Source organism: Pongo pygmaeus, chromosome 19 (genome assembly GCF_028885625.2).
Source record: "Pongo pygmaeus isolate AG05252 chromosome 19, NHGRI_mPonPyg2-v2.0_pri, whole genome shotgun sequence".
Taxonomy (NCBI): domain Eukaryota; kingdom Metazoa; phylum Chordata; class Mammalia; order Primates; family Hominidae; genus Pongo; species Pongo pygmaeus.
The window spans coordinates 7,224,808-7,237,020 of NC_072392.2; the positions used below are offsets into that span (position 1 = coordinate 7,224,808).

At 54.9% G+C, this 12,213-nt stretch overlaps 2 protein-coding genes across 6 annotated transcripts; both read left to right on the forward strand.

Annotated features, from left to right (window-relative positions):
- Positions 1-160: 160 nt before the first annotated feature.
- KCTD11 (potassium channel tetramerization domain containing 11) lies at positions 161-3,430 on the forward strand. The gene has a single exon (XM_054458528.2). It carries the CDS (start codon positions 1,436-1,438, stop codon positions 2,132-2,134), a length of 699 nt encoding a protein of 232 aa, XP_054314503.1. The 5' UTR covers positions 161-1,435; the 3' UTR covers positions 2,135-3,430.
- Positions 3,431-3,506: 76 nt separating this feature from the next.
- On the forward strand, positions 3,507-5,712 carry TMEM95 (transmembrane protein 95). Of its 5 annotated transcripts, none has more exons than XM_054458533.2 (7): positions 3,507-3,848; positions 4,061-4,117; positions 4,314-4,394; positions 4,505-4,525; positions 4,648-4,752; positions 4,867-4,954; positions 5,088-5,707. In XM_054458533.2, exons 1-7 carry the CDS (start codon positions 3,566-3,568, stop codon positions 5,119-5,121), a joined length of 669 nt encoding a protein of 222 aa, XP_054314508.2. In that variant the 5' UTR covers positions 3,507-3,565; the 3' UTR covers positions 5,122-5,707. The 5 variants fall into 5 exon arrangements, 4 of the variants coding, with proteins under 4 accessions (XP_054314508.2, XP_054314510.2, XP_054314509.2 ...); XM_054458535.2 differs by having other exon boundaries at positions 4,672-4,752; XR_008495138.2 differs by lacking the exons at positions 4,061-4,117; positions 4,505-4,525 and having other exon boundaries at positions 5,088-5,268; positions 5,383-5,708.
- The last annotated feature ends 6,501 nt before the right edge of the window (positions 5,713-12,213 follow it).

A 12,213-nucleotide genomic window follows, 5' to 3' on the forward strand; every position in this document is an offset into this window, starting at 1 on the left:
CGGGCCCGTAGGGTGTTGGGCGCTGCGGCTCCCGAGGTGCGGGGAGCGACTGGGGGTTTGGGAGCTCCAGTCCAGCAAGGGGCGACTCCGGGGAGCGAGGCTGCAGCTTCGGCCGCGGCCTGAACGCCGGGCGCTGCGGGGCGGGGGCTCTAGGGCTAGGGCGACGTGGCCAGCCCAGTCCTGCCGAGGGGTGGGGCTGGCCCTGGGGCTCGCTGGCCCCGCGCCGCCGCGGAGAGCGCGCGCCCGGGCCACCCCGGCTGGAAGGCATCCCCGGAATGCGGCGGCTCAGCACCCGCCCCCTCGGGAATTCCCCGGGGGAGCCGCTGGGAGGGACTCGGCTCCCGGGCCGGGCCGGCCGGGCCTCGGGCTCTGAGCGGTGGGATTAGAGGCTCCAGCCCCGCCGAGTTGCAGACGTGAGGTCGGGCACACCTGAGCGGCGGCGGGGCGGTCGCGGCCACATCCGGGGCGACGTGCCTGAGTCACCCCGTCCCGCCAGCGTCTGCCAGTCCTGCCAGTCCGCCCAGTCTCTCGCGTCCGAGACTCGCCTCCAGCCTCCCACCTCCGCCCGAGCCGCGCGAGCCTCGCGGGGGCGGGGGCGGGGCGCCAAGGGGCGGGGCTGTCTCTTAAAGGGCCCCGGGCCGCTGCCCTTAGGCCACTTCCTGGGGGCGGAGAGGACCTCAGCAGCTGCGGCGACACCCAAGGAAGGCGGCGCGGCCGGGTCCCGAAACTCCTGGCTGTTTCCATCAGAGCCCTCGGACACTCCCAGCCCGGGCTGAGCACGCATCGTCGCTCCCTGGCGGATACAAGGGGGCTCCGCCATCCGCTCCCGTCGGTTCCGCCTCCATCTCCTGGGACCCGCGCCGGCAGCCAGGCCAGGCCTCTGAGTGGCCCCAGAGCCCTGGCTGGACTCGTCCACGGCGGCAGCGATCTGCCCGGGGTCTCTGCAGCCATCCCTTCAGAGTCGGCCCTGTGCTCGCCACCGTCACCTGCTGGTTGGATTCCGGAAACCCACTGTCTGAAGACCACAGAGGGGTGTCGCTGACCACCCCAAATCGGATACGTCCAGACCTCAAGCTCCCTTCCCCTCTCTGGCTGCCCTCTGCTCTTTTCATCTCTTCTCTCAACCTTTTGGGGATTTCTGTGTCCTGACACCAGCTCCCCATCCACCACCAAAGTATCCGGAGTGAGCCCCAAACCTTACTGCGTGTGCTCCACTTGTGCCTCCAACCCAGCGAATCTGACAGCTTCGACCCAATTCTGCACACACCCAGGAAGTTGTGCCTTTTCTTTTCTTTCGGTGTCTCCTGTACTTCCCAAAATTTCTCCTCCTCCTGTGCCCTCTTCGCCCCCCTCCTTTGGGGGCCCCGTGACCCTGAATGTGGGGGGCACACTATATTCCACCACTTTGGAGACCCTGACCCGCTTCCCAGACTCCATGCTGGGGGCCATGTTTAGGGCCGGCACCCCCATGCCCCCCAACCTCAATCCCCAAGGAGGCGGCCACTACTTCATCGACCGGGATGGCAAGGCCTTCCGGCACATCCTCAATTTCCTGAGGCTGGGCCGCCTGGACCTGCCCCGCGGGTACGGAGAGACAGCGCTGCTCAGGGCAGAGGCTGACTTCTACCAGATCCGGCCCCTCCTGGACGCGCTGCGGGAACTGGAGGCCTCTCGGGGGACCCCTGCACCCACAGCTGCCCTGCTCCACGCAGATGTAGATGTGAGCCCCCGCCTGGTGCACTTCTCTGCTCGCCGGGGACCCCATCACTATGAGCTGAGCTCCGTCCAGGTGGACACCTTCCGAGCCAACCTCTTCTGCACCGACTCTGAGTGTCTAGGTGCTTTGCGGGCCAGATTTGGTGTGGCCAGTGGGGATAGGGCAGAGGGGAGCCCACACTTTCATCTGGAGTGGGCCCCCCGCCCCGTGGAACTCCCCGAGGTGGAGTATGGGAGACTGGGGCTGCAGCCGCTGTGGACTGGGGGGCCAGGAGAGCGGCGGGAGGTGGTGGGCACCCCAAGCTTCCTGGAGGAGGTGCTGCGGGTGGCTCTCGAGCACGGCTTCCGCCTAGACTCTGTCTTCCCCGACCCCGAAGACCTGCTCAACTCCCGGTCTCTGCGCTTTGTCCGGCACTGAGGACGCTGTTCTCAGTTTGACTGTGGGGAGGAGAGAGAATGGGGTACTGGCACCCCTGAAGCCTCTTTCCAGCTCTGCTTCAGGAGCTATGAGAGTCGGGACTCTCCTGCACCTGACTGGAGCTCAGATGTGGGCAGGAATTCCCAAACCTGGGCCCACCAAGGACTCACAAGTGGTCCAGAAGGTCTCGACCTGTGCTGACCCTGGGAGGGGTAGGGAAGGTTCTCTCGGCTTGTTCTCGCCTAAGGCTGGGCACCTCCAGTCTCTCCTTGATTTGGAGCTCAGTGTTTAAGGGCCTGGAAAAGAGGGGAACATCTCTTTACCCAGACTAGACCTAGCAAAACCCTGGAAGGATATTGAGGTCTGGGGAAAAGGGAGGACTTTGCATTTTCCCAGTGCGGTCTCTTGGACCATGGCTTCTCCTCCTGAAGCTGGGTGGCCTGGCCTGGCCTGACCAATGAGAGGCCAGAACACTCTGGAACATCAGAAGAGGAGTTCTTTGCTATGTTCCAAACCATCTACTGAGGGAGGCAGAAAGGCCACAACCCACCCTAGGTTGATGTATGGGAGCTAGGACAGTCCCCATGGCAATGGGGCTGGAGCATCCCTCATCTGGAAGAATCCCATATTGGTGGTGGGGCTGGCCAGGGGGAAGAGGATAGTATCTGTGGGTCCTGGCCTTTCTTCATGTGTGCGTGCATATCAGCCCGTGTGTCTGACTGATGTATAGGTCCCTGGCATCCTGGTTCATATCTGTGTTGCTGACTACAGTGTCTGTGATGTCCGCATGTCCAGGCCTGTTTGGGGTTGCCTAGTGACTCTTCTGGCACAGGGTGTGTCTATGGTATACCTGTGAGGTGGTTGACAATTAGTAGTTTAATCACAGGGTGTGTGTGTGTGTGTGTGTGTGTGTTTATGTGCACGCATGTATATGCATCACCACGTAGCCAGGAGGGGCCTGTTGGGGTTTGAGTCACTGGGATCTTCCCGGTGAGAGGTAAGAGAAGTCACTGGGCTTAGCTGGGCCTCTGAGGCCTGTATGGAACTCTTGGTTGCTGAGGCAACCATGGGCCTGTTGCTAGGAGATAGCTGGGGAAGGCCCAAGGCTGCCCAGGGCAGAGAGAGGAGATGAAGAGTTTGGGACAGTGGGGGAGGAGATGGGAAGAGATGGGATTTCTGGGCCCCGGAGCGGGTGGGATACTTATGCACAGCTTCTTCACTGGGGGGGGGCACGCATTATTTCTCACTGGTCATGATTTACAAGAAGAAAAATAAAACTGCTTTTGGAACTACAAACTTGTGAAGGCTGTTGAGGGCCAGGTTGGGGGTGCTGTCCCCTCACAACAGAAGCCCTGCTTTCTCTGCCCATCGCCTGCTGGAGATGCCTTCTGGACCCCAGTTCCTTGAGCCCCAGTTTTACCCCAGCTGAGGATGGGCAGTGCCATTGTTCTATTGTTCTGGAACACTCTAGAACCTCCAGGCAAGGGCTGCAGAGCATTCCTCGGCCCAGCTGGGGCAGCGCCGCCCCATCCCCCAGTGGTCCTCATGTGGAGGCTGGCACTAGGCGGGGTTTTCCTGGCAGCCGCCCAGGCTTGTGTCTTCTGTCGCCTCCCAGCCCACGATTTGTCAGGCCGCCTGGCTCGGCTCTGCAGCCAGATGGAGGCCGGGCAGAAGGAATGTGGGGCCTCCCCGGACTTCTCGGCCTTTGCCTTAGGTAGGACCAGACATCCAGGGATGGGCCCAGCAAGCCCTCACCCCCCTACCCCCAGAGGGTGGCATGTGACCTTCCAGCTGTGCCCTCCATCTGTGGCCCTTTCTGGACATGCTGGCCTTTCCCTCTGAGAGAGCTCCATATCCGGGAAAGTCAGGAGAGACCCCAGAACCTGGGCTGGTGAGGGAGGCGCTGGTCCTTGCCCATCTCCACAGATGAGGTGTCCGTGAACAAAGTCACAGAGAAGACTCACAGAGTCCTGAGGGTCATGGGTGAGGTCAAGGGGAAAGAGTGACCTAGGGGCTTGGGAGGACACCAAGGAGAGGGGTTGGTGACAGGGGTTGGGGTGGGGAAGGAAGGGTGGAGGGGCAAAGACAGGAGGGCTGATCAGGGAGGGGGCTGGGTGAAGAGAGGGGGAACTGGCCCTGTCGAGGCCCAGAGCAACAGAGCTGCTCTCTGCCTCCCCAGAGATCAAAGAGGCTGTCTCCTCACTCCCTTCATATTGGAGTTGGCTTCGAAAGACCAAGCTCCCTGAGTACACCAGGGAAGGTACCAATGCGGGATGGGCCTCAAGGGGAGCCTAGGGTCTTAGCCAAAGGAATGTGTCGTGAGCAGCTCATCCATTCACACCCCCACCCCTTCCTTGTCTTTCATTTCAGCTCTCTGTCCCCCCGCCTGCCGTGAGTAGGAAAGGAAAGGGGTAGCAAGGACCTGGGGCCTGCAGGATGTCAGAGGAGGGCCTGGCAGCTGCAGGAGGAAGCTGGGTACCAGGCAGGGTGGAGGCCCGGCCTCCCCTCCCCAGCGTTGCCTCTGCTGTCTCCTGCAGGGGGCAGCACCACGCTGTACAACTGCTCCACCTGCAAGGGGACGGAGGTGTCCTGCTGGCCCCGAAAGCGCTGCTTCCCAGGTCCTCACACCCACCCTGGCCCCACCCCACCTTGCCCAGACCCTGAGCCCTTGGGCTCCCCCATCAGTACGTGTGGGTCCCAGAATCATTCACTGCCTCCTGGGTTCCCTGCAGGAAGTCAGGATCTTTGGGAAGCCAAGATTCTGCTCCTCTCCATCTTCGGAGCTGTCCTGCTTCTGGGTGTTCTGAGCCTCCTGGTGGAGTGAGTTTTGGGATAAAGACACGAATCCTACCCCACCCAGTGTCTTCCACCGCCCACCCTCCCTCCCTCTGTCCCTCCCAGGCCCCTCCCGTAGGCTTCCCATCGTAGGCTTCCCATCCTCGTCTTCCCTCAGGTCCCACCACCTCCAAGCAAAAAGTGGCTTGTGAAGACGCTGAAAACCTCCCAGCCTCCAGCTCTAAGGAGTATGCAGTCACAACTTCCACATCCCTTGGAGGGGAACCAGCCAGCCTCTTAGTCCCAGCTCCAAAGACAGTCTCCAGACCCTAAAACCCAGGCATCCCTGTTTCTGGTTGGTAAGATCATGAAAAACAAGAAAATCCCCAAAAACCCAGACCCCCCACAATCCCAGTGTCAGACGGCCTCCCGGGAACCCAGGCACCCACAGCTGGAAAGTTCCTCCCCTCCAGCCCTCAACCGATCACATGGCTGTCAACAATGCCAGGAAAATATCTACAGAAGGAAAGAATCCCCTACGCCACTCCCACCACACCCACACCCCCTTCTGCCTGTTCCGGGAAAGCGGGGGCATCTGCCCCAGAAGCTATTCCAGGCCCTCCTGTGACTGATTGGGAATCCGGGAATGCATGTTCTGGAAAACTCACCCCACTAGAGTGAGATCACATCAGTGGGTTCGCGGGCATCCCCTCCCTCCATTGTGTTAACAGTTTGAAACCCTGGCCTCCCTCAGAGGCCTCCGTCCTGCCAGGCCTAAGTAAACTTGCTGTTCATGGCCTCTGCCCCTGCCTAGCCTCTGTCTGCAACTGGGGAGGGCAAAGGAAGGATGGGACACTCTCAGAGTAGCACAGTGCTTCTCAGTTGGGGGTGATTTTGCACCCCAGTAGACATTTTGCAACATCTGGAGTCGTTTTGGATTGTTTTAACTGGGGGAATGTGCTGCTGGCCTCTGGTGGGTAGAGACTAGAGATGCTGCTAAACATCCCACAACACACAGGAAAGTCCCCACAGCAAAGAATTATCCCATCCAAAATGTCAGTGTTTACCAGGAAAGGGAGATAGGAGAAAAAAAAAAAAAGAAGAAGAAGAAGAAGAAAGAAAGAAAAGAAAGACACGAAATGTCAGAGCATGGTTGAGAAACCCTGGTGTTTTGTCTCCTGCCTATCAGGAGTTTTTGGTTTGGGAATGGAACGTGGGACATGGAACATGAGAAGAGAGGCCTGTTGCCAACCACAAGGCACAGTCTGAGTTCCTAGGCCTGGCAGGGATTCCAGCCCTTACCTAGCCCAGGGGTTTTCAAACTGGGTACCTCGAGGCTCCAGGGTAAGCGTTCTCAGCCAGCTGCATATCAGAGCCACCTGGGCAGCCTTAAAACTAGCTGTGCTTTGGCCCCAGCTCCAGAGATCCTGGAATAAGTGGTCCTATATGGGGCCTTGGTTAGTGTAACCCACAGCCAGGGTTAGAATCATTGTTCTGGGGTACCCAGAGAGGTCCTAAGGATGGAGAGAAGAACTCCTACGTCTTCCATGGTAGTACTCTCTCTCTCTTTTTTTTTTTTTTTTTGGAGACAGAGTTTTGCTCTTGTTGCCCAGGCTGGAGTGCAATGGCGCGATCTTGGCTCACTGCCACCTCCACCTCCCGGGTTCAAACGATTCTCCTGCCTCAGCCTCCCAAGTAGCTGGGATTACAGGCACCCGCTACCACGCCCGGCTAATTTTTGTATTTTTAGTAGAGACGGGGTTTCACTATGTTGGCCAGGCTGGTGGTGAACTCCTGACCTCATGTGATCCACCCACCTCAGCCTCCTAAAGTGCTAGAATTAAGGCGTGAGCCACTGCACCCGACCATACCTCTCCTTTTTTTTCAATATATTTTTTAAAAATTTAAAAATTATTATTATTATTATTATTATTATTTTGAGACAGAGTCTCATTCTGTTGCCCAGGCTGGAGTGCAGTGGCATGATCTCAGCTCACTGCAACCTCTGCCTCCTGGGTTCAAGTGATTCTCCTGCCTCAGCCTCCTGAGTAGCTGGGATTACAGGCGCCCGCCACCATGCCCGGCTAATTTTTGTATTTTAGTAGAGATGGGGTTTCCCTATGTTGGCCAGGTTGGTCTCAAACTCCTGACCTCAGATGATCTGCCTGCCTCGGCCTCCCAAAGTGCTGGGATTATAGGCATGAGCCACCACACCCAGCCTATTTTTAAAATTAAAAATATATATATTTTAAGACACAAGGTTTCACTATGTTGACCAGGCTGGCCTCAAACTCTTGGCCTCAAGCAGTCCTCTTGCCTCAGTCTTCTAAGTTGTTGGGATTACAGACATGAGCCACTGCATTCAGCCAAGTATCTCTCTTTTTGTTTTACACGTTCAATTCCAATCCCTTCATATAACACATGAAAAAAATGAGACCCAGAGATCATGTAAGATCATATAACTTGTCCAAGATCATACAACTCATTCATTCATTCATTCGACAAAGACTTAGTGAGTATCCACCCATCAAGAAGGGATGGGAAGCCACATTTGCTGCCTGCTCTGGATGGCAGTAGGTGCCCGTACCCTCCCATGCTGTCCTCTCTTTCCAGGTTCAACATTTTGGAGCCATCCTTGTTTTTACAGTCAATATTCAGGAGGCCAACCAGTCCTGCCCATTTCTTCCTTCCTTCCTTCCTTCCTTCCTTCCTTTCCTTTCTTTTTTTTTTTTTGTGGGGGGGACAGAGTCTCGCTGCGATGCCCAGGCTGGAGTGCAATGGCACGATCTCAGCTCATTTCAACCTCCACCTCACAGGTTCAAGCAGTTCTGCCTCAGCCTCCCAAGTAGCTGAGATTACAGGCAACGCCATCATGCCTGGCTAATTTTTTTAGTACTTTTAGTAGAGATGGGGTTTCACCATGTTGGCCAGGCTGGTCAGGAACTCCTGACCTCGAGTGATCCGCCCGCCTCAGCCTCCCAAAGTGATGAGCCACCATGCCCAGCCAGTCCTGCCCATTTTTCAAGGATCTCTATCCTGTCTGTCCCATCCTTCCATAACCCCAGCCCACCCAGAACCCTCTCACAGTGGACCCCAGTCTCCCAGAGGCGCCACCAGACTGCCTGCTCTCCTGGAATGCACTTCACCCTCAGCAGCAATGCTGGCCTCCCTAAAAACACCACACTGCTCACAACCCCAAGCCCCACATCAAATGATGATTAAGAATTTGGGCTTTGGAGTTGGGCTGCCTGGTTTCAATCAAATCCTGGCTTTGTCTCTTACTGGACCGTGGGCAAGTTATTTAACCTTTCTATGCCTGTTTTCTCATATTTCATTTATTTATTTATTTATTGAGATGGAGTGTCGCTCTGTTGCCCAGTCTGGAGTGCAGTGGCGCGATCTCCACTCATCGCAACCTCTGCCTCCCCAGTTAAAGCGATTCTCCTGCCTCAGCCTCCCGAGTAGCTGGGACTACAGGCTCCCAGCACCACGCCGGGCTAATTTTTTATATTTTTAGTAGAGACGGGGTTTCACCGTGTTAGCCGGCATGGTCTCGAACTCCTGACCTCAGGTGATCCTCCCGCCTGGGCCTCCCAAAGTGCTGGGATTACAGGTGTGAGCCACCACACCTTGCCTCCTCATCTTTTAAATGCAGTAAATGTATTTTATTGACTCTATATAACGTTTTTAATCTGTTTACATTTGAGCATCTCTGAAGGCAGAATGCATGTTAAACTGAAGGCATGCCATGGCTTAGTACGTAGTATTTTTTTTCTTAGCAGTATATAAAATAATGGTATATCAGCAGGGCGCGGTGGCTCACACCTGTAAAACCAGCACTTTGGGAGGCCAAGGCGGGTGGATTGCTTGAGGTCAGGAGTTCAACACCAGCCTGAAAAACATGGTGAAACTCCATCTCTACTAACAATACAAAAATTAGCCAGGCGTGGTAGCAGGTGCCTGTAATCCCAGCTACTCAGGAGGCTGAGGCAGAGGAATCGCTTGAACCCGAGAGGCAGAGGTTGCAGTGAGCTGAGATCACGCCACTGTACTCCAGCCTGGGCAGTAGAGCGAGATTCCGTTTCAAAATAATAATAATAAGAAGAAGTTTAAATATTTAAAAATTAAATAAAATAATAGTATATATTACAATTGATATATTACAATTCATGATAAATTCAATGAAATGCAGTAGTAGTTACCTTATGGGATTGCTGTGAAGTCTAAATAAGCTAATATAAAATGCTTGAGGCCAGGCACAGTGGCTCATACTTGTAACCCCAGCATGTTGGGAGGCGGAGGCAGGAGGATCGCTTGAGCCCAGGGGTTTGAGACCAGCCTAGGCAACATAGTGAGACACCATCTCTACAAAAAAAAAATTAAAAATTAGCTGGGTGTGTTGGCTGGGCACAGTGGCTCATGCCTGTAATCTCAGCACTTTGGGAGGCCAAGACGGGTGGATCATGAAGTCGGGAGTTCAAGACTAGCCTGATCAACATGGTGAAATCCTGTCTCTACTAACAATACAAAAATTAACTGGGCATGGTGGCATATGCCTGTAATCCCAGCTACTTGGGAGGCTGAGGCAGGAGAACTGCTTGAACCCGGGAGGCGGAGGTTGCAGTGAGCCAAGATTGAGCCACTGCACTCCTGCCTGGGGGATAGAGCAAGACTCCATCTCACAAAAAAAAAACAAAAAAAACAAAAAAACAAAAAAACCTAGCTGGGTGTGATGGCGCGTGCCTGTGGTCCCAGCTACTCAGGAGGCTGAGGTGGGAAGATCGCTTGAACCCAGGAGGTCGAAGCTGAAGTGAGCTGAGATCACACCACTGCACTCCAGCTTGGGTGACAGAGTGAGACCCTGTCTTAAAAAAAAAAAAAGAAAGAAACACAAACTCCACCAACCTCTCGTGCCACATGCTCATGAAGAGCTTACTAGGGGAATTTATATCACAAGGGTTCAGAGAAGGGGCTGGGGTTGTCAGGTACATAACTTGGAGTCTGCCATGTGCCAAACACTGTGGAAACAAAGATAAAAAACTATTAGGTGGCCGGGCACGGTGGCTCATGCCTGTAATCCCAGACTTTGGGAGGCCAGGGCGGTTGGATCACATGAGGTCACTCAGGAGTTCGAGACCAGCCTGGCCAACATGGTGAAACCACGTCTCTACTAAAAATACAAAAATTAGCCAGGTGTGGTGGCAGGTGCCTGTAATCCCAGCTACTCGGGAGGCTGGGGCAGTAGAATCGATTGAAAGCAGGAGGAGGAGGTTGCAGTGAGCCAAAATTGTGCCACTGCACTCCAGCCTGGGTGATGGAGTGAGACTCGGTCTTGAAAACAAACAAACAAAAAACCTGTTAGCTGGTGGTTTAATAGGGCAGGGCATGGTTCGGAGGGAAGATGGATTGGCAAAGAAACACCACCACCTTGATGTGACACAGCTGAGGGATGTCTAGAGAAGGGACACCCCCAGGGGCTCAGAGAAGGATTCTCAGAAGAGGTTGTGCCTGAGCCAAAGGAGAAAGACATCCCAGGTATAAGGACAAGCCTGGGCAACGAGAGATGAAAAAGCAGGAGGTGTTTGGGCAGCTACAGGTGATTCAGTATGGCCGTGGGGGGTGCGTTGGGTGGGCAGTGCTGAGAGATAAAGCCACAAGGACGTGTGGGGGCCAGGTTCCAGGAAGTATTACACAGGTAGATCACTCGCTTACTGATGAGAAGTGGGCATGTGGGCATGGCAGGAAGCGAAGAAGGAAGAGAATGTCCAGGGTACAGTTGGCACTGCCATGAAGCTCCAGAGAGGTCACAGAGAAGTGATGGGTTCAGGGAGGAAGGTGAGCTTGAACATGCGGAATCTGAGATGCCCGGGTGGGGACATTCAAGTGGAGATTCCAGGCAGTGCTACCTTTGAACAGCTCTGGCCTGAGGAGCAGATATAACAAGTGGGAGCTGCTGATGGAGAGCCTGGAATGTCAGGGTAAATAGAGGCCAGGCCGGGCACGGTGGCTTACGTCCGTAATCCCAGCACTTTGGGAGGCTGAGGCGGGTGATCACCAGGTCAGGAGATCAAGACCATCCTGGCTAACACGGTGAAACCCCGTCTCTACTACTAAAATACAAAAAATTAGCCGGGCGTGGTGGCACGTGCCTGTAGTCCCAGCTACTCAGGAGGCTGAGGCAGGGGAATCGCTTGAACCCAGGAGGTGGAGGTTTCAGTGAGCTGAGATGGCACCACTGCACTCCAGCCTGAAGACAGAGCTAGACTTCGTCTCAAAAAAAAAAAAAAGCCAGGTCTGTAAACTGCAGGCAAGGAAGAGAGCTAGGGCATGTCTTTTGTTTTGTTTTGTTTTGTTTTTGAGACAGAGTCTCACTTTGTTGCCCAGGCTGGAGTGCAATGGCGTGATCTCGGCTTACTGCCACCTCTGTCCCCCGGGGTTCAAGCGATTCTCCTGCCTCAGCCCCCCAAGTATCAGGGACTGCAGGTGTGCACCACCATACCCGGCTAATTTTTATATTTTCAGTAGAGACAGAGTTGCACCATTTTGGCCAGGCTAGTCTCGAACTCCTGAACTCAGGTGATCCTCCCACCTCGGCCTCCCAAAGTGCTGGGATTATAGGTGTGAACCAGTGCGCCTGGCCAGGCATATCTTTAAACAAGAGATTATAATAGCTAATGCTGAGTGAGTGCCAGTATATGTGGGACACAGTCTCAAGCATTTTATTTATTTATTTATTGAGATAGGGCCTCACTCTGTAGCCCAGGCTGGAGTGCACTGGTGCAATCACAGCTCACTGCAGCCTTGGCTTCCCCAGTTCAAGCAATCCTCCTACTTTAGTCTCCCAAGTAGCTGGACTATGGGCACATGTCACCACACCCAGCTATTTTGAAATTTTTTTGTAGAGACTCTCTCACTCTGTTGCTCATTCTGGTCTTGAACTCCTGAGCTCAAGTGATCCGCCCACCTCGGCCTCCCAAAGTGTTGGGATTACAGGCGTGAGTCACCGCACTGGGCCTGTGTTTCTTTCTGTGCACATAAGGCCAGCCCACTGGAGTATGGTCTACAGGGCTGGTATTTCTGAGCACCTCCCAAACAAGGGAGGCTGCTGTGGGTACAGAAACATTTTTAAATGGCCCCCAAATCCTCTCTGACCTGCCTTCCATGGAGAGGCAGATTCTATGGATCCTTCCCTTGAATCTGGGCTCTGTGTCTGGCTGACCAGTGGAATGTGGGAGAAGGTGACACTGCTCCACTTTCTGGGCCCACGCCTTAAGGAACTGGCACCTTCCACTCTCTGTCTCTTG